This window comes from Polyodon spathula, chromosome 4 (assembly GCF_017654505.1).
Source record: "Polyodon spathula isolate WHYD16114869_AA chromosome 4, ASM1765450v1, whole genome shotgun sequence".
In the NCBI taxonomy this organism is placed as follows: domain Eukaryota; kingdom Metazoa; phylum Chordata; class Actinopteri; order Acipenseriformes; family Polyodontidae; genus Polyodon; species Polyodon spathula.
The window spans coordinates 15,811,978-15,834,676 of NC_054537.1; the positions used below are offsets into that span (position 1 = coordinate 15,811,978).

General features: G+C 35.8%; 1 protein-coding gene and 1 non-coding gene across 4 annotated transcripts in view; one reads left to right on the plus strand and one right to left on the minus strand.

Annotated features, from left to right (window-relative positions):
* LOC121314215 (calcium/calmodulin-dependent 3',5'-cyclic nucleotide phosphodiesterase 1C-like) overlaps nucleotides 1-22,699 on the plus strand; it is a 107,319-nt gene that overhangs the window by 72,895 nt on the left and 11,725 nt on the right. For 2 of the 3 annotated variants that reach the window (XM_041247242.1, XM_041247244.1), the window contains exons 6-15: nucleotides 389-505; nucleotides 2,384-2,524; nucleotides 6,769-6,869; nucleotides 7,694-7,822; nucleotides 8,936-9,037; nucleotides 10,101-10,221; nucleotides 13,495-13,576; nucleotides 14,593-14,713; nucleotides 16,885-17,048; nucleotides 17,943-18,200. In XM_041247242.1, the coding sequence (XP_041103176.1) occupies nucleotides 389-505; nucleotides 2,384-2,524; nucleotides 6,769-6,869; nucleotides 7,694-7,822; nucleotides 8,936-9,037; nucleotides 10,101-10,221; nucleotides 13,495-13,576; nucleotides 14,593-14,713; nucleotides 16,885-17,048; nucleotides 17,943-18,200 (1,336 nt within the window). Of the gene's footprint in view, nucleotides 1-388; nucleotides 506-2,383; nucleotides 2,525-6,768; nucleotides 6,870-7,693; nucleotides 7,823-8,935; nucleotides 9,038-10,100; nucleotides 10,222-13,494; nucleotides 13,577-14,592; nucleotides 14,714-16,884; nucleotides 17,049-17,942; nucleotides 18,201-22,496; nucleotides 22,572-22,699 lie in introns of all 3 variants that reach the window. The other variant, XM_041247243.1, reaches the window with a different exon arrangement.
* trnay-gua lies at nucleotides 990-1,076 on the minus strand. Its single transcript is given in 2 exon segments — nucleotides 990-1,025; nucleotides 1,040-1,076. It is a non-coding gene; the product is annotated as a tRNA-Tyr (tRNA).

Consider the following 22,699-nt stretch of genomic DNA (forward strand, 5'->3'; position numbering starts at 1 on the left):
GCAGTAATTCAAATATGCAGCAGGACTATACAACAAAGTTTTCAAAAACCATACTATAAATTACTGATGACTGGGGGCTGTGCACAGTGCTATTACTATGTATTATCACTTTTAATGATTTCAATTTGCCCTGATAGATTTGCTACTTCAGAAGTCTGAAAATGTAGCATTATGCCAAATAATATGAGAACCTAGGTACTGCCATAGTGAGACTGTGGGAGCAGGCTAAAAGTTTGGGTCTATGTTTTGGTATGTATGCAAAGCAAAATTTGCATAATATTTAGAGGGTCAGGTGAAAGGTTTTTCTGGACATTTTAGACCTTAGAAATCATTTAACTTTTTAAGTTACACTATTTATGTATAAAGGAAACTGTTCTTATTTCCACAGAATGTAGACAAGTGGTCTTTTGATGTATTTGCACTAAATGATGCAAGTGGAGAACACGCACTGAAGTTCATTTTTTATGAACTTCTCACAAGATATGACTTAATCAACCGTTTTAAGGTAAGCTGATCATTACAACCCCTCAATTCAAACCTGTATCAGTTGAACACACTGGAGTAAAGACTACACTCGGCTACACCAAAAGGAAAATGTCACAATATCCTGTGAAGAGACACCTTTTAAGTTACACGGAAATAAAGTTTTCCACTGCGAGTTTTGTTCAATGTTTAGGTAATGTTTGTGCCCCTTGTTATTTCGGTTCCTGACGTGCACATAAGTGAAAATAGTATTGGCTAGGATTTAGTGCAGGATCCTTACAAAGTGTACTGAAGTGCATATCCATTTTCCTGTCAGCATGACCTCATTGTGAATTTACAGATGTTAGAACATAAGAACATAAGAACATAAGAAAGTTTACAAACGAGAGGAGGCCATTCGGCCCATCTTGCTCGTTTGGTTGTTAGTAGCTTATTGATCCCAAAATCTCATCAAGCAGCTTCTTGAAGGATCCCAGGGTGTCAGCTTCAACAACATTAAAGTATTGTCCTTCGAGCCGGAATTGAACCAGCGACCTAAGGATGCCCATGTGTTTCACTACAGTCCTCCACTCTACCAGCTGAGCTATCGAAGGAAAGGAAATGTTGTGAAATACCAAGCAACCACCGTGATTAAATGATTAAATACTTTAGTCTTGGTCTTTGGTTTTACTGGTTCAGTTTAGATGAACCAAGGTTGTCTTCCTTCTGAATTAGACACACAACTTTAAAAGACTGTAAAAAGAGATGATAAACATGACAGATACAATGCCTATACCAAAACACATTGGGATGGCTTTTCAAGTAGCTAGATTTTTCTTAGAAATGTTTCCTTCAACCTAAACTTCAACTCTGTCATTAGATTTTCTTTGAGATATACGAAATAAATGCCAAACCCTTGTCACAGAGAGTGGGGAGAGCCTTCATTAATATCCTTCAGTCATAGGTATAGTCTGTGTTGAGTGTGAAATCATAATATAGGTTGCCCTTTTAGATTCTACTAAAGATTTTGTGAACTTTAATTCAATCTTTGAAGAGAAACTGTTGGCTGGGTAAATGTAATTGTGCCAATATGCAATGTATTCTGTACACAAGATCATTACTTTACTGTAACTACATAATTGTGGTACTGGCAGGTTTTAAATGAAATGGGATACAAGAAGGAACACCAATAAATGTGATGCTTGAGTCTCAGCATCTGTTAATGGGAACCACTGACCGATTATACTAGTGGTTATCAAATTAATTAAAGTTAAGTATAACAATAGCATAATGTCTTCCTAATTACCTAACAACATATTGAGCTAAATAACCTTTATTTTATCATATAATGGGCTCTAATGAACAAACACATCTACAGTACTCAATGCTACACTGATTAATAACACATTTTACAGACATCATTTACAACTGGCCTGCTGGGTTGCATTTGATTTATTTACTTTTGTTTTGTTGAAAACAAAATTAACTGCACTATACCTGTAAACACGTTAAAAATCCAAAGCTTGTGGAAAGTGATTTTACTGAGTTGTCTTCTGAAATATTACATTTCATAATACTGATCTTGAGTGCAAGTATTGATTTAATCTTGTGCACAAATTGAACAGAACAGCATGTGGCATTTATACAGTTTCTATACATTTTTTTTTATCCCATGAAAAAACACATCTTAAATTATACCAACTGAGGGACCAAAATACTTGTTTGCTGTAAGTAACAGCTGAACAAAATGCTGTGCCCCTTTCAAAAGTCAAGCCCATTGTGACTGGTGTAATATATAATCCAAACACATTTTCTGGAAGTAAATTTTCCTTGTGCTGTTTTCCTTAGGGAATAAGTTCAATTACTCTAACAACAAAAAAAAAAAAAAAAAAAAAAAACATTCTTATGTTGCTTGTTTTAGATTCCCATTTCTGCTGTTGTATCCTTTGTTGAAGCCCTTGAAGTTGGATACAGTAAGCATAAAAATCCATATCACAATCTTATGCACGCCGCAGATGTCACCCAGACTGTGCATTACCTCCTATTAAAGACTGGAATGGTGGTAAGTACTCTAGGGTAGATTTATGCATAGCATGCACATGCTGTTGTTGTTGTGTTTTTAAAGGTTATCAAATCCCTCATTTCAAAATTGTTTATTCTGTGCCGGTATGTAATACTAGGGAAAGTGTAATTTCATATTCAGTTTCAGGGCACCAATAATTTTTATGTGCTGGTGGGATATCTGTTTTTGTCTGGCACCATTCTCCATAGATAATGTCCTCCTCTTCAAATATATTATAAATTGCAGTGGTACAACACACATTATACCTGTATTACTAATGCACTAACCCAATTGTTTTTACACCAACAATTGGGTCTTTGGCCTGGTGCTGTCTTCACATTCAGACTTTTTCCATATATTTTTTAATGTCCATCATGCGAACATAACTATGGACTCTACATTTGTTGAAAATAAATAAATGTGAATAAGGGATGGTTGTGTATTTAAAAATATCAAGACATTTAGTGAACAAAGGGTCTAAGAGGTAGATTTAATAAAAAAAAAAACTACCTTCAAAAACAGTGAATCAAAAATAATAAGTAAAGCCTTGAGAATTTCACAGGGAGCTTTGAACAAGATTTAAAAGAGATCTAGGTTCTGGAATTTGCAACAATGAAACAATCATCCTGTGAAAGGATAGGGTCACAGCCAAGAATGATGAATGTCAGGAATCAGACGTAGAGACAGAAGTTGTAGTTTAAAGGTGCTGTTGCACACATTTATGACACAACCTACCAAAAAAATGGCACAAGGGCCAAAACAAAAGGTTTAAACAAACACTTGTCAGGCTGGGCATTCGCCTTCACTGACCAATACATCTCATATTGTGTTGGTTCACACAAAGAATGTTTTAAGAGGCTACTGGCAAAGCATCTGATTTAAATTTACATCCTTGTAAAAACATATTCATTGAATGTTTTAAGGAAGCCTTTTTGAATAATTTTCAGGGCATCCATGGTTAGGTGGTTCTTCTTCTTCTTCTTCTTCTTCTTCTTCTTCTTCTTCTATATATATTTATTAGGACATAGGTGGTGCCATTTACAGTCCCATCTCTTTTTTTTCAATGTAGAATGGTGCTTTTTCTGCTCTTTAAAATCCTTTTATCTGTTTGAGCAATGTTTTAAATCCCCCTTTTAATGGTTGCAAGATGCTCTTTAAATGGAAAATGATTTGCTCAAAATGTTAGCTTGCTATCAAGGGCTAAACCCAGTTACACTGTTAGATTCCAAAATTAATTTAACAGTGTACAGTGCTTTGTGAGGTAGTGTGGTGTAGTTAACAGCAGTTCAACTGTTGGATATGTGCTAAAACAATGTAAGAACTTTTTGTATAGTAACTTGTTCTTGTCCTTGGAATTTGCTGGTTTTCTCTTGCTGTTGCTTTTTATAAATTCACTGTCATATTTATTTGAGATTATAGGCTATTATATATTGTCGTGTCTTCGAATGTCTTTAAGGAATGGTCTAAAGATAAATGAGTATGAAAAACATTGTGTACATAGATGGGTGCTGATTTATGGTATGCTTTTGTCATAGACAGGGTTTTGCTTTTTCATTTTTTCCTAAAACAGAAAGTCTTGACTGCATCCTTTATCGTTCTCAATTCCTACGTTATAATCATCAGCCAGTAGTTAATGTGTTAATAACTTAATTATTCTTTGGATTGATTTTAAGTGGTGCCCTTTTTTGTAAATGTGGACATCCTTGTATAATTATAAGGAAAAACACATTGAAAATGACTTAATATTTGTAGAAGGGACAACTGAATCATTGAGATGAAAAAGCATATATGTGCAATTTGAGTTAAGCAGTGAAGCTAGTTCTAGCTTTAAAGTTAATTCAGTGGGCCACAATGTTGCTGCCAAAAACAGAGATGGATATTGTAAGGTTTTAATGTATTATGCACAGGATTTATATGGTAAAAGGTAATTCAGTACATTCCAAGAAAAATCAAACTGGTTTAAAACTTCTGAAGACAAACGTTATAGCTCAATAGCTACAGCATAATATCAAAACGGATGACTAGATAGCCTTTCTAGAAAACATACTTTACTGTAGATGACCACCACCCTGAAGGAATGTTAAGCAGCAGTCATGGAATGGTCACATATCTGTCCAAATAAATCTAAGAACCTTGCAGGCTTGATACATCAAATTAGTGGCAAATATACTGACTCCCTAGTGGCCCTCCAACAGTTTTATGGCAGGTGTTTATTATTTTATTGTAGGCTAATATGTCACCTTTAAGCTGGAGCAGGGGGTTCACTGTGTAGAACAGGGTTTGCATCTGTGTTTGGTATGTGCTTTTCTTTTAAATACGGTAGACGCTGGTTATTAGCAACCCTGATAAAAACAACTTTTGTTTATTAACAACATTTTCCCAGGAACCAATCTCGTCCATAGACTTTAAAAGTTAATATTCTGATATTAGCAACGGCACACTGCTTATTGACAACTTTATTAATAGTTGCCAGTGCTACAGATTCACTTGCATTTCATGCAGCTTTTATAACACAGTGACTTCACAACTGCATATTTCTGGCTGACTGAGACAGAACCGTGGCTTTGAAACTGGCTGCAAAGCTGTATGCAAAATTGACTCTTATTATTATTATTATTGTACTGGAAATGTGATGAGGAAAGAGCAGTGAAAGGAACTGGGAAAGCTCTTACAAGAGCTTAAAGGGGATTAAACTCATTATGAAATCTAACAAAATGAACAGCTGGTTGATCTGGAATAATGTCAGTGTTGCCCGTGCATGACCAAAGCACGTATGTGCTCCAGTGAGAGAACTATTTTCTGAGAAAAGATTTGGGTTTCCAAACAATTTGTGAGCTGCTGTCCTTGAAACCTGAAACTACTTACTACTACTACTCTTAATGGTGCACTGAGAAGGTTCAGTAATGTGTTATTCGATCAAGCACATGCCATGAATTGCAGCCGGAAATGGAAATGGAGGCAGTGACAGATTAGCCAGATAGGCCACCCAGTCTCACTGATTGTAAAATGGTGGATTTTGCCCACAATTCGGCTGCAGTAATGTCCAGGTACAGTATGTAAGTCTGTTAGATGCCTGATGAAACATGTTGATAATATACTTGGTTAAACACACTGTACTGTAAGTGGTAACTGGTGTGAAAACAAAATATCCGGAGCAAGAATTTCACAAAATGACACATCTAATTAGAGACACTTAATGTTGTGTTACAAAAATCCACTATGTTTGCTCTATCTTTATGAACATGTCTGTACAATGTGCATCACAGGTGTGCAGCTGAATTATGTCATGGTAGGGGGAAGTTTAGGAGCAACAGTTCAGATCAAGAGAATACACCGCAAGGTTATCATGTCTGTCTCCCGTAGATGTTTTGTTTATTTATTCAGTGTCAAATCCTCTCTAGATACAAAAAATTACTTATTGTAAAAGGAGTTGCGGGATCAGCTGACAGAACATAGAGGGCTAATGGGTTAATATTGAAACACTGATGGCGCACAAGCTTTTCCAAAAACGACAATGCTTGTTATACAAGTGATAGCAGCCTCTGCACGTCAGGTACATACATGGACTGATCTGTGATACTACAAGTGATAAGTGTGCTATCCTGTATTTAACACAAATCAGACAAAAATACAAGCTTTCCGAACAAGTCCTGTACAAGGAGCTCTATGCTGACTAAATCCTATACATAGCTGGGTTTAAAAACCTTTTCTGTACAGCTGGAGAGATTCAAAGCCAGTCAACTTTATGATGATTTTTTTGTTTGTTTGTTTGTTTGTTTGTTTGTTTTTTACCGGGAAATTAACAGCTTCCTTTTGTCAGAAGCTCCTTTTTATCAGCCAGGCGTCTCTACCACACCGTGCCCACTGCATGAGAACACACGGCAGCAATTTAAGATCTTTAGGTATACTCTTACTGTATCCCATGTGTTGCTAATATTCACTGACAGGACTGAGAGGGTTATCCTCATTTCATCTACCAAATGTGTGTTTTTCACTACAATAACCATTTGCATCTTAAGTGCATAGACTTTGCTTCCTAAACTTTTGCTAGCTATGGGACAAAATTGCCATATCCCAGTCCAAATTATGGAAACCTGTAATTAATGCAATTGTGAAGGGCTGTAGGGGAGAGGCAATGATGAGCAGTTTGACTTGTCAGCAGAGAAGTTTGCCTTCAAAGACAAGGTCCTAAATCTTAAAAAAATTGACAGGTTTATCTGATTGCTCTATAATGTGTTTTGCAGCACTGGCTGACAGAGCTGGAGATCTTAGCTATGATTTTTGCTGCTGCTGTCCATGACTATGAACACACTGGGACTACAAACAACTTTCATATTCAGACCAGGTAACAGCTTTGCATACAAAAAAAGAGATTGGTGATTCATCTGGGTTTATTATTCATAGTGTGAATCGCACTAATTGATGTCCCAAGGGTCAGTGTGAGGTGTGCGTCAAAAAAACATCCAAAGCAACCACAAATTATGTTAGAATAAGTTTAATCTGCACTGTCAGAATAATAAAATAAAGTGCTTGATGCTTTTACATTTGTCCGGTCATTGATGTTTGTGTTGCTTTTGATAGTTTGTTGTCATTTCTATAGTTGCTCACATTTGTTTTCAGTTTTCTTGCCGTTTATTAGATGCCCAATTGATAATTTATTCAGAACAACGTACATCAAGTATCATCTTTAGTCTTAATTTTTTTCTAGTGATTGGAGATACTCAGGAGGTTTAGGCAGGAAGTATGTATTTTAGGTATGCAGCATCATAAGTTTTTAAAAGTTTAAAAAGTCTAAAACACTTTTTTGCATGTTTCGTGTTCTGAGATGTCTTTAATGTTATTAAGGATAAAGTAGTGTGACAAGCTTCCACTATTGGGTTAGTTTTTGTGATGTGTTTAATATATTAACGAAAATGATAAAGTAAACTACTTAATTACAATATTCTCCACAACCTGTCGTCTGATACCACGTTGAGATCTTCACGTTTAAAGATTGTAAAAAAAGGCTCATATTCAAGGTAACATGTGCCAAATATGATGTACTGACTTTTGAGAAACAACTGTATTCATTTTTATCCTTGATTGTAATCACACTTATCACCCTAACCCGAACCCTAAAGCTTTTACACATTTCAATACTGCAATTAATACAGAGCTATCTACTTGCAGATCGGACTCAGCTATTCTATATAATGACAGAGCGGTGCTAGAAAATCACCATGTAAGTGCAGCTTACCGCCTCCTGCAGGATGATGAGGAGATGAACATCTTTTATAATCTGTCAAAGGATGACTGGAGGTAAAGGAAGAGAAAAACAGTCAGCGATCACATGGTTTCGTGTTGTTCTTTTAGCTGTTGAACCAGGATGACATAGCCACAATGAAGCTAGTCATTTTTCTTTTTAATGTTTTGTAAATTAGATGATGTAGTATCATTGAAATATGAGGGACTAATAAACAATAGCTAAAGTGAAAAGGCATTGTTTACATAAATCCTTAAAACAAAGTACTTTAAGACGCAGCCCACTGTGCAAACTTATGTGTCAGTTTTGAGATGTGGGCTACTGTAATTGTTGTTGGGACCACCATTCACGTATGAAGCTGTAGGTCCAGGTTCATGTCTCATCTCAGGGATATGAATCAAAACTACAACTAGAAATAGTAGCTTGCTTATTTTCAGTCAGGGCAGTAGATTTCTGATGTTCCATCACTCCTCCTTCCATAAATGGTACAACCTTACACTACAGTACTTAAATCTACCACTATTTATCTCAACTGTCACATGCATTCATACAATATGCCCCTGCCTCCTCATGGCCTGCGATCTCAGCTGTTGGCTATGATACTGTGCACACCGTGTCTTTCCCAGAGGCATTCGTATGCTAAACCTGCTGATTATTAAAAAAAGCAATTACATGTAACTATCTGCTTTCAGCAGGTGACCCATTAACTGAATCAGGAAAACCTGAATGATGCGTGCCTTCAAGAGAGTAACGTTTGAAATGATTCACAAAAGTAAATATACTGTATGTTTGTTATTGTGACAGAAACAAAAGCACTGCTTCCAAAGCAACTCCTTCTTATTTATTTATTTATTTATTTTTGCTCCAATAACAGCATTCACACAGGGACACACTTGACTGCTGGCTTTAAATTATTTATTAAAAATATGGTTATAAAGTTCTTTTGTGAGACTTGATTGCTGTCAATGCATTTCTTTAAGCTAGTGAGTCTTAAGTTGAGGGTAAACATTAAAACCTAAAAAGTTTTTCTAGGAACTCATTTTGTTTTAGAACGGAAATCCTAGAAAGGAAGACAGGCTGAACCAGGTCAAAAAGCGTCAATGTTTGGGTGCAATATGGGGTTATTGAGTAAAAATTTTTTTTTTTTTTTCCTATACCTCAAAAAATAGAGAACTGAGGGCTCTCGTGGTGGAGATGGTCCTGGCTACAGATATGTCCTGTCACTTTCAGCAGATCAAGGCAATGAAGAACTCCTTACAGCAGCCTGAAGGGTGAGTCATGGCAAGCCACGGCAAGTTCCCTCTGTGGAGACATTTTCTCATTTGTTAATTAGTCACTGTACCGAGCATAATAATACCAGTGAAGAGGACTGCACTTCCACTGATGTTCTTTAACCAATAATAATGGTCAGATCTTCAAACAGCTTTGGAACTGTGCAAGAGCTTTCTTTAAAAAAATCATAATAAAATACCGGTTCCAATTTTGATACCTGCTAAGACAATGGAACGCAATGTGCAAACTCAAGAGTGAGTGCTTTGCGTCAGAGCATGTCTCCCATGTTGTTATTTTAAACACAGCAAACACAGCTGGCCAGATTTGGTTAGCACTGACCAATCCATGAAAAGTGGAAGGCAAAAGGGTTAGCAACTCAAGAGACACTGACTTCTCTTTTAATGTGGAATACTTCTTGCAGAATATGCTTTTTTGTGTTTTATCGATAATAATAAACATTCAACTATTTAACAAAGAGGATAACTTTTCATCTTACAATTGACAAACAAAGATTTTTAATTAAAATAATGTGTATCTTTCTAGTTTTCTCTCTCACAAGTTGCTGTTTATTATGTTTTCAGGACCTCCCCTGTGATAGCATGTGCACGTTGAAAAGGAGGTTTCTTTCAAACGCAAAAGCAAACATGTGCCCCGGTTTCAAAATCACTTAGGTGAAAATGATAATGAGGCCACTTCCCAAATTTCTGTCCATCACCTGGCATAGCAACTCAGTGAAAAACGTGGAACCAAAATCACTTCACTGGGCAAAGTCCGATTGTGCCTGTTTTTACCCACCTAATGCCCCATAATCGGGCAATAACAACCTTTGCCTTAGCCTTAGTTCCTTTCCTTATGATCAAAATCTGGACCCACTGTTATAATAATACCAAAATGTTATAGGGATGTGCTCTTATGAGAAACAGTTTATGACAATTAGATTACAAGTCCTGCACAGCAGGCCTACCATCTGGACTTGTCATAAGCAATAATGTGTTACTGTATCACAGATATGATTCTTCCTCTTTTTTTTTTTTTTTTTTGTACAACCATTTGGATTTGCAGGATTGACAAGCCTAAAGCCTTATCTCTGTTGTTACACACTGCTGATATCAGTCACCCTGCGAAAAACTGGGACCTCCACCATCGCTGGACCATGTCACTGCTGGAGGAGTTCTTTAGACAGGTATTGTAACAAGGAATTGTTTTTAATATACTGGTAAAAGAAGACTGTATTCATTAAATGGTGCCTTAACCTAATATATCTCCCATATTTTCTGTTATATGACTTTTTAATTCCTGATAATAAAAACTATGACCACACCATTTTGTAGGCACATTTGTTTTAACCCCAACCATATTTCAGAAACCGTGACCAGAATTACGACACAGCCGTAAAAGAGGTGTTTCCACTGGCCACAACAGCCCTGGCCGGCCTCAGACATTTCTTCTGGCCTGCTTTGCTTTATCATACATGACAGACTGCTGACACAGGAATTACATCATCATGTAGCAGGGAGGCGTGCGCTTGTATAGAAAGCTGGCAGGGGAACAGAAAAACATTTAACCCTTTGCAATGGCTGCTGTCGAACAAAATTGTGGTGGCATGTGGAAAAAACGAGGAGACACATTTGTTATCCATATGGGCTGACTCGGAAATACAAAAACAATTAATGGGCGCTGCGCGGAATATTCGAGTCTATGAAAAAATAGCTGTGGTACTAAATTTATGTATTTTTTTAACATGGGATGTTTTTAACATGGGAGCTTCTCTTTGGGTCAGAAAAATGGGTCTTGTGAATGCTGTCTACAATCGTGTATTGCACAAAAATAAAAATAGTGACAAAATGTTTTTCAATTGCATCATCCATGGCCCTAGCAGTTTTTTTCTCTGAACTCCTACTAGTACAGGTTTCTTTAAAACACAGAGCAACACATTCCCACAACCCCCCAGCAACCTGATGATGCAGCACAAGAACTTTCGAATTTGGCCACACGTTTCTGTTGACCTGGGCTGGTCAAGGCCGGCCAGCACTAGCCCTGGTCCACATTGGAAAAGAGGCATATGTCTGCTAGGATGTTATATTTGTGTTCACAAAAGCACCTGTGTCCAGTTTCAAGGTTATAATTTACTATTGAAACTTGGTATTCAGTTGTTGAGTAGTAATGAGATGTTCAATAACTAAGGAAAAGAAAATGATTATGGAGAAAATGACATCTTTGGAATGGTATTTACCATTTAGAGGGAGCCCCTAATGCCTGCCTAATCGATTTTAAAATAGTTAACTGATGCTGAGCAATTGCAGATGTAGTGGATGGCTATGGAACTTTATTTAAATGCAGTTAAGGCTGTTGAAGCTTAACCCATTGTTTGTTCTGTATTAACAAAAGGGGCTACAATATGTTTGAATCTGGGATAATTAAAAAATCCACAATATACCCCCCTAACCACTTACAGTACAGCTATGGCCAAAAGCTTTCCATCACCCTATAGAATTAACTAATTTTGCTTCATAAAGTCAAATGCAACCTGCGGAATAATGTTATGTCAACATATTGAATTACAAGCCGTTTTGCATTTTTCCATATACTTAACAAAAAACTGACAAAAACTGAAAAACGTGACATTTTGAAATCTAACATGAAATACTGTACTACTATTATGGCTTCCGGTAGACTTTTGTGATGTCATTTTGTAGTTTCTTTGATTATATTATATCATAAAATACCTAAATTGTGTTTATTTATTTATTTTAACTATGTCTCAATCCTAAAATTATAGGTGATGCAAAACATTTGGTTCCAAGTGTGGAACGCTTGGAGAGCATAGATCAGTGCCAGTCTAGCTCAATTGAAATAGTATAATGAGTCAAATTCCAGGGACAAGTTAAAGAATCGTCATCTTACTGAGACAAAAATACATTTCCATGTATTCTGTAACAGCATTGCAAATCATGCGTTAAGAAATGCTTATCACACAGCATAAAATACAAATGACACAAGACAAATGTAACTTGATATGAAAAGGAAATAAATTAATAAAATAAATACATAAATAAATAAATAAATAAAATGATCCCAACCAGGGAAAGAGTCAAAAGCACAGTCTCAAGCCATACACAACAGACTTCCCTGAGTAATTTCAAGACATAAAAATATTTTTATACATTTATGAATAACTATAATAATAAAAAAGGTTATTACATAATGGAGATGGAGTCGCCTCCAGACTTTTACTGATAAAAACACTGAAATCTAATAAGCAAACATAGCTCTCTGTGTAGCTCAATCAATAAAGCTTAGCTTATGGTCCTGTAACATCAAATCCCGCTTGTGATAAGTATATTTCAATACTATGGTACTTCTGTATTAGAATTATAATAATTTTCGCCACTCTTTGAAATTAATTGATTTGGAGTTAAGAAATGTACAGCCTATAATTTACCAGATATATTTAGTTTTAAGCTGAAATTCTTCTTTTTATTGTTAACCCTATTGATACTGATGATCACCATGCTGAATGAGGAGGGTAAACCTTATGAAACACATATTAATAATATGTAATTAAACTTCAGTGGAACTAGTGTAAGCGATAGCCTATTATAATTTTATAACTTAATTTATTTCTTTCAGATCTTTTCCCATATGCATACCATAGTACCTCATTAAAAATGTCTATATACATTGCAATACAAAACCTCAATACATTTTGACCCACATGCTTGTTACCTACTATTACTATAGACTGTGCAGGATCTTTCAGCCAATCTGTGTGCAAGTTTTGCCTTCTGTATTCCATGACACATCACAAAGAAAACCTATTTGTGACATCAACCAACCATATATATATATATATATATATATATATATATATATATATATATATATATATATATATATATATATATATATATATATATATATATATATATATATATATATATATATATATATATTTTTTTTTTTTTTTTTTTTTTTTTTTTTTTTTTTTCAGTGCTTTAAAAAAAAAGTCAATATCAGTATGGCTGATGTCACAAAAACCCTATTGCAAGTGGTTTCTTAGCAGGTGACCATACCTCGATTTTGACGGTTATTTGACGTACCTGTACCAAAAATGCATGGACTAAATAACATTATCATGTAAGTGCTTTCTTAACGAAAATGTTAAGGTCGTGACTTTTAATTCAGGCAAACCATGATTTGCATGGTCTGATTTCAGGATCTTCCTCTCCAGAGTCATTTATTAGTGCAGCATTTTTATATGATTATTTTTATTGTTTTTTATTTTAATGGAACTGAAGCACACATTAATGTAAATAAGAAAATGTGTTTAAAAAATAACCATCAGGTCTGAAGATGTTAATCAGTTAATTAAAGTGTAAACCGGTGTTGTTCTGTCTCATTATAAAGCCCTGTAAACTTTACTGTCGATAAATAATGATCCACTTTACCTTTACAGGGAGATAAAGAAGCAGAACTTGGGCTACCCTTCTCCCCTCTTTGTGATCGAAAGTCCACCATGGTGGCTCAGTCTCAAATAGGTAAGCCATTTCTTGGGTATAGACCTTAAAACGAAATCTCAAACTAGTATTCCAGCCTTTAAAACAAACACTAATGCCTGTGTTTATAATATTTTTGTATGACATATTATTATTAATTTCTTGGGCAATTTTACAAACAATTACCCATTTATACAGCTGTTTATTTTTTACTGCAATCTAAGTAAAATACCTTGCTCCAGGGTACAGAAGCAGCGTCCCCCCACATGGAATTGAACCCACTAACCTCTCGTTATGAGTCCAGAGCCCTAACCACTACTTTAATAGAAATTATTTATGAATGTACTTAAACGTCATTTATATGTTAATGGATTTCAACCACAAGTGTATTTCCGGTCACCTAGAACTGCACCCTTGGCATGCAATAAGGCAGCCACCAGTTTCTAAGGTCATCATATGCTCTAGCTTTTTAGTGTTGGACAAACAGTTCGCAACCAAATCATAGCATTGGCAAAATCCATGATTCAAGCTCATAGTCTGTGAGGATTTAAGTTTTTAAAAGACCAAATCATTAATTTTTGCAGGAGTGTTTCTGAATTATTAATAGCCAAGATTGGGAACTAGCCTGGCTATTGCATTGGCACTGGGGTACTTACTGAAAAGAACCACTGCTACTTCATTCTCATAACAATCAAGTTGCCTTGGCAGCACAATTTCTGAATAAGAACTAACGATGCACTTAAAAATAAGAAGTGAGCTCAGCTTTCAAGTTTACCGCGTATCAGACTCTAATTCAAAATACAAGCTTTTTTTTCAACAGACAGTATTAGGACAAGCACAATATACAGTATGCGTTCCCCTAGCAACAATCACTTGTGCTGTAATTTGCCTATTGGTCGTGGCAAAAGATAATTAAAACCAATAGCTAGGACAGAAATGCATGACCAATAAATGCCAATGTTTGATAAATTCCTAATTTTGGTAGTTCACGAAGATCAAAGAGAATTGTTCTCTCATCCATACTATGTTGTTGTTTTTTTGTTTTTTTTTCCTGTCAGGTTTCATTGATTTTATTGTGGAACCCACATTCACTGTGCTTACTGACATGACCGAGAAGGCTGTCACCCCTCTCATTGAAGAAGCCTCTCGCTCTGGCCTTGCAGGATTCCGACGCTCCAGGTTGGTCATCAGGATTTTAAAAATGTATTTTTAATGTATTTATTTATGTAGGAAGGGAGACAACTCTCCTGTTAAATAAACAGCCTAATTTCCAGTAGCCGCCTTGACAAACACCGACTTCACACTATAAGTTACAACATCAACTGACATGCATCTTGAAAAAATAAGAGCATACCACATGATGTAGCCAATGACAAAATAATGTAAACCTTGTCCACACTGATACAACTAAACAATATTTTGCACACAATATATTCAAAATATAAATACCCAAACATAACTACTAAACATTAGAGAGAGGGCTGAAAGATCTCATCACATACAGTACATAGGAAGGCAATGTATGCATGTGTGTGCTAATCCTTGCCAGTGATAGGTTTATTCAGCTACTGGGTCTTGATTATTTCACTATATCACTTGATGACAATCTGTGAGTCACTGGTTTAGAACGGATCCATACTAGAATGTTGAAACTTGTTATGGTAGCTCGCTGACATTCAGAGATGGCATGTGCAAGGTCCTGCAGCTGTACACTGTGACTCTTTTTGCTGTGGAAACATTAGGAATCACCCTATGGAAAGATCAGAAAATCTTTTTGCAGGACTACCTAATTTCTATCCCACTCCCTGCAGGGGATTATGTCCACTTTCCTGCCTTACCTGCATCCATCTTCTGTTATACACCATCCCTTTCCAACCCATCAGCTCTGCTGCTGCAGGATACGTAACGATACACTGCAGATTTTGATTTCCGTAGTGTTTGAAATAGAATTAATTTAAGGTGAAAAAAAAAACATTTCATCACTACTGTGGAGATTACCACAGAAGAAAATAGCTAGAGAAAAATAAAACAAAGGCAAGCTAACAGACATTTTCATTTATTTTCTTTTTTTTATAAAGTAATGGTGTATAACAGCGGTGCGCAGTGAACTCGGAGGAAAGCATTCCAAATTCTAGAACTCGGAGTGTTTACCCCTCATACACTACACTTAAAAACAAATTATTGCTTAAGCATTGAATATGAATACAATAAATCAAAACATCAAAACCTATTCTTAACCCACTTAAGTATACTGTGGGGTTTATTTCATAACATAAACTGTTACAAATCTTCATACTGACAAAACTTAGAAACCTTCTCTATCATTAATGTCTTTTCATTATGTTTTTATTGTATTCAGTTTTCTCAGTATGAAGGTAAATAAATCACATCTGGGGGAATACAATGTATTTACTATAGCTCTTCCTCAAATAATTAAAGAGACCCCCTGGTATAGTTTGATTGTAATTTGATATTGAACATTGATCAGTCAAGAGCACTTTACTGCTGCATTAGTGAATCACACAATAATACTTTACAGTAGAAACATTATCAACTTAACATCTCTATTATTTATTCATTCTTTTGAAGGAACTATCCTGGGGTGTTTTTTTTTGTAATAATTAAACAAGCTTTTACTGTTGAACAGTAGTGATTCTGTCCTTAGTTTTGTGCACATCACTCATACATCACTTATTTAGGGAGGAAATTAATCTGAGTATGGCACATGCCTAATGGTAGCATTGTAGCAATGTTGCTTTCTCGTTATCAGACACTGATGTGTTTTGTTTCTTATTAAAGTTCAAACACACTGACGGGAGATATTATCCATGCTGCTATCACAATGTGCCTCTACACTCTGTTAGTCTCAGATTTGAAATATTTAATACATTTCTGTTGTCTAACAAGGCTGAATGGCAGACCAACCAAATATATGAAAAAACAAATAACAGGGACTGGCGGAAAACATTAAAGGGCACCCCTACACGTGCATTCAATCCTATAACCCTATGCACGCATGACGTTTACCAGAACTTTTACTATCTCTATAACATTTTTGTTATTTTACCTGTTATTAAAAATATTGAGTCTGTTTGTTTTTGCGTTTCATAGAAACACAATTTGGTGTGAGGATTTTCAGGCATACACTTTAAACTAATGTAGTCTGAGAATCCAGGCGGTTCTTAGCATGACCTTGGCAGGCCTGTAGTAGCTATAGACACAGTGAGTGTCAGAACAAGAAAGCTAAACTTTATTCTAAACGTCTCTTTACAAGTAGCTGAGACAGCTAGAAAAAATGTGTAGACCTCAGTTGTCCATATTTTGCTTAACATTTCTGTTCCTTTTTATAGTTTGAACAGTATTACCACTTCAGATGTTAAAAGAACCACTGGGTCAGAAGGAAGTGCCTCACTTAACTGCTCCCTACTCACTGTGGATTTCAAAAACTTTAAAGCCAACTGGAATGAGACTGTGCAACAGAACAGAGAGAAATGGAAGACACAGGCAACCAAAGGTATGTCACCCACTAAAGTTTTATTGGGCTGAGAATAAGTATATTTTTGGGCCTCAGTTTAAAGCATAGATGCCTTCTGAAATTCTTTACTTCTTCAACGAGTAAGCATACAGTAGCAAAGGAAATCCCCTTTCACCACTCTGAAGGTTGCTCAAATGTTCCGCCCTTATTTGTATAGCAAAATAAGATATACATATAAGGGCTACAAGAAACTAGTAAACGTCTTTGGCAAATGTTTTGACCATAAGTCTAGGGCTAAAATGAAACTGTATTTAAAATATTGGAAGGCATGTCAGCACTGGCAGTGCAGATACTTCGCACTTGTTATTATGCTAATATTGCTGAAGAAAAAAAAAAAAATTAAGAATAAATGCTAAGCTGGAAGCTATTGTTCACCTGCCATTGCATGTAATGAAAACCCTAATGTTAGCAAGGTGACCCTTCATAAGGATCCCAACATTTCTTCTAAGGACTTGATTGAGTTAAAATACATATTGCTTGGTGTCCTGGCTTTCTGATAATATAAATATACTATATATATATATATATATATATATATATATATATATATATATATATATATATATATATATATATAGATTTTCATGTAGATCTTTAGAAGGATCTTCACATTTTTTTTTATTGAATAAAACAGACATTATCCTAATTTTTCTATGTTGTATCTTGTATATTAGACATTATGTTATTTTTCTACATCTTTCGTATGTGTTCTTAAATTTAAAAAAAAAATGTAGTTGTAGGTGGCCTCTTATAACAGAAATAATTTGCAGAAAATTTACATGAGATGACATCTACACACGCCATACTATCCTGCAGTTGTGAGTCACAGCACAGCAATATTACTACAACATGTACTTGTACCTTTATGAACAGATGCAGAAGAGAAAGCTAGAAAAGAGGCAGAGGAACAAGTCCGACAGGAGGCAGAAGAAAAGGAAGAACGTGATAAAGCTGGGATAGGGCTGCAGGAACAGGGACCAGAACAAAGCACTGAAAAGAGTGCTGATGATTCAGAGAAAAGTAATGTCAATGGGACTCAAGGACACGGCACTTCAACCCATTCAGAACCCAAGGAGAAAGAAAGTGACGTGGTCTCAGGCAAAGACGCAGAAAACACACAAGTTCACAATGGTAAGATTTCTTTATCTTCATAAAACACCACCAGAGTTGACTTGACCATAGAAAAACACCACAGACACCATATATATATATATATATATATATATATTATATATATATATATATATATATATATATATATATATATATATATATTGATTGAAAGGAAAAGTAGTATTCCTCCAATGGAAACATTTTTATGAAGGAGGTGAAAAGAATATCATTCAACTTATTTATAGTCAGAGGAGGAACTGGAATGCACCTTAAAAACATCAACTGTCTAATGTAATGAACTACTTCAGAAAGAATTTAGTGAAAAGATTTTGAAGGATTTCACACTTGTATGTGACTTATATGCAACTGCTTGCATTGGGAATACCTTGCATATATTCAAGTAAAATTCAAACAAGTTTCAGTGAAATTGCTAATATCGCAAGGCAGCAGAAATGGATACATTTAAATGAATCTAAACAGAAAATGAATCACAACTCAGCAGGTAGAGGTGTAGATTATTTGCATACGAGATGGGACAATGGCTCTAAGTGTTCAAAAGCATAGAAAGAGCAACTTTACTGAAGAGAGTAACTGCCACTGTCTTAGAAAATGAAGTCAAATTGTTTGAAAATGGAAAAACAAATAATCCAAGGGTGAGGATTTGAAATATAGCGTGAAAAAAATAAACTTCTCAGATTCGAAAATCTGACACATCTACTGGTGGAGGACCTGCTTCAAAGTCGATCATTTTAACAGATGCAAAAGAAAGGGTTTTCTTTTTTATTTGTATTTAGTGTGCCAATCCCAGTTTGGAATGTCCAATCAATTCTTCCTCTCAACGCAGCAATTCAAACACAGCTCAGGAGATCCTCCAAGCCAGCTTCCTCTTTTACACCCAGGAACTCCAGACTGGATGTCAGCGAGCTGCCAGCCTCTGGGGGTCAAAGACTACGGTGTGCCTGGCCAGCAATGAGGAGAAACAGTCCCTGACAGTTTTGCCTCGCAAACCCATGGGAGCGCCAGAGCCAATGCAACGCTCCCTTCAGATTCCCCAGCGAAAACCAGTGACTTTGCACAGACAGGACACAAACTTGCTCTGTATGTCTCACCCTGCACACCACGCATCTGTGATTTTACCAGGTGGGCCATTTGGGGACCCCGAAGAAAGGGTATTGTAAATAATTCCCATAGAGATTGTGGAAGAAGACATTAGAAGCCATGACATTATTGAGGGATTTCGGTCACAACTAAAACATCCGCGCCACCACCATCTGTTTTTACTGCACCTGGGAAACCATCAGCATCCTCTGTTGGCGTTGTTGGAGCAGCATACATCTTAGAAGGAATGTGTCAAGACACAGGTATTTATTTTTTGACACATATTTAATAATGAAAATAATATATATTTTTTTTGTGTATTTAACAACAGGTTTTTTTTTTTTTTAGTTGGCACACTGTTCTGAACATCTACAACTGAAGTTAATTTAAACAAAGCTTACTGTAACTATGGCACTCAATGACAGTGTTAGTAAGGGAGCACTGTATGTCTTTATCACTATTTTTTCAAGGTTTCACAAATAAAGATTTACAGAATTTGTGTCTTTGTTATGTGCCTTTAAAACTCAATATGTGTTACTTTGATTTTTAAATAAATGGTGTTCTGTAGCAAAAGCCTGAACATATCTTAAATTCATTATTTCCTGTGGTTGCCGATGAACTGTCTGGTGATGTCTAGAAGTTACTACATGCAGAAAAAGTAGGTCAAGGGCTGCAATCAACCTTCAGAAATGACCCAGGAAATCTCTCTACTTCACTCAGAGAATGTGTACATTCAGAAAGGAATAATACTATTTAATTGTCCTTATTATAATCGTATAGCTTGACCCAATCAACTATCCTTAACAGTGCAGAAAATTGAAACCGTGTTCACAGCGCTGTATTGGTGCATAACCGTAGAACTGTATAAGAACAATATAGGCTATGTGTGTAATAACTGCAGTCAGATGGACACACTGATGATGTTTCTCACATTTTTATATGGCACAAATGCAGCTTTACAATCGGGAGAATATATATTGTTCCCTAATTAATGAATTATAAAGTGCAATGCTAATCACATTGAATATAAAAGGGGGAAAAAAGTATTTTTTTTTTAAATGCAATTCTCAATCCTGCAAAACATAAAAGTGCCTAATTTTTGTTTGAAACTAGAAAATGAATGGTTAACATGCACATGCATGATGGAAAATACTGTACAGTGACTGCATCTGCATTGTCACCTTTTTTTTAACTTTTGTACAAACTCCATGTATTTAAGAAAAATAAAACTGTGCTCAGTTCTTCTCAGTGATGTGAAAGAGCGGGTTCCGCTCAGCTCTCCACACCAGCAACTCCAACTCCACTCTGCTCACATTCTCGGACTTCTTTGACTGGTTTTTCGTTGCCTTGTCTGTTGTCTGATACTTAAAAAAGAATCTTATAAAAGTTTCCTATAGTAGAAGCACAGAAAAGTGTAATAATGCATACAGTTGTTATAGCCTGGTAAATCATAAGTAAGCATTGTAAAGACTTGAGGTAAAACTGCAAACCTGTAGCAAACTTTTGAAAGGGTTGTTTCATGTACAAATTTGTTTCAAAAGTGTTTGAAAAATCTTAAGCTCTGTGTAGTTTCTGAATTTTTCTTCAAATCATGTTGCATGAAACGCAAATGATGCTTAAATTGAAACGTAGTGAGGCAGGGCTGTGAACAGCTGTGGTTCATTTAGTAACTACCACGTTTTTGTACTGAAGACCTATAAGATCCTTAGACCATTCTAATGCATTGAATCTTTCAACATATTCAACATATCAAACAGATAACTATCAGTGTTTTGTTGCCACCTAGATTCTCTCTCACTCAACAGCTCAGCAGAGACCATATGGTAATTGCTGACAATTAACAGTTTAAAATAAATGACATCTACAAACAAATGTAAAACAATAGAAAAGAAAATATTCAACAGTGTGTTGGTGATTTTGTTTTCAGAGGCCTGCAGATTAAATGCCAAGAGCTTCCCTTTATTTAGTTTTTTTTTTAAATTAGAGCCATGGAGATTCTATTTTGTGGTTCTGCTGTCAGGAAGGTCATTTGCATGACGAGCATTAAACACATCTAGGGCTTTGAGAAATACTGAGCTTCACAAAGCCAGGCAGCAGATGTCTCAATACACTTTATTTGTTAAAGAGCGCCTTCTGCTGGCTGAACTGTGTCAGTTCAACTGAGTTGGCTTTCCTATAGTTCAACAAGTGTTGAAGAACTAAAACAAGGTCATTTTCAAGCATTGCAGTACATTTAGGAGAATTCAAATTATAACACTTCTTACTGTGTTCAAATAACCCAGTTGTACTGAGCAAATGTGTTTTTCCTGATAAAACGAGGATAATCTGTTTGCCCTTGCAGCATGACCCCACACATTTTTTTGCAGAAAAACAACATTTTAAAAAGGAACAGTGCAGCTTTCCATTTCTGTTCGTTTTGTGGTACCGTATTTGTCTATGGTAAGAGAAACAACTACAGTGGTATTTGATACTATTAATGAAGGAACCATTATGCACACTAGAAATGTTTGAATTGTGTGCACATATACACACAGCTTTCTAAATGAAAAACAGCATAATTTCGTAACTAATAAACAGATTCATAATTGTCATCAGAAACTGAATATAGATCATGCTTCTAACTACTGTCTCAACTGGAAAAACAATATATTGTATTGACTAACTTTGAATTAAATCATAAGTAGCCAAGCACAGCACCTTTACAGCAAACATATGAGTAAAAAATGTTTCACCCTGTTTCTGCCATGGTGCAGGGGGTGGTTCAGGCAGATTTATGAACCTTCTGTGGCAAGACATGTGGCACCCCCCCCCCCCCCCCCCCCCCACACACACACACACACACACACACACACACGCACACCTTTTCACACAGTTGTTTGAACAGGGAGCTGAAAGCTTATACTACTGGTACCGAAATGTTTACTTTACAAGTATGGGTCTGAAGCAAATATGGTTTTGAAAATCAACTAATAGAAATATATATCTTGAACTGAAACCAAATCAAACCTTCCAATCACAGGTGAACGCAGACAACTTCTCTCTAGGAAGACACCATTTTCTGTCTCTAATTCTTGAAAGGGCTAAGGGGAATATGAAGCATTTTGCTTCTGACTTCACCATTTCTCTTTGGTGTTTCTTTGTTTGTTTTATTTACAGGTCTGGGGGAAAAACGATAACACTTAACCAACCATTTCCTTGGCATCTGTTTCATTTTAGGGGAAATGAAAGATGAAAGTAACTCATCTGAACAGGATCAGTCAAAAGAAGAAAATGAAAAAAAGAAAACAGATGGTAAACTTTACAAATCTTGTTCTAAATCATCTCTACAGGGACAATACTGCTGTTGTCCGGCTGCACTCCACACTGTACTTTTGGGAAGGACATTTTTCGTTAATTATTTTGATGTTAATACTGCAAAA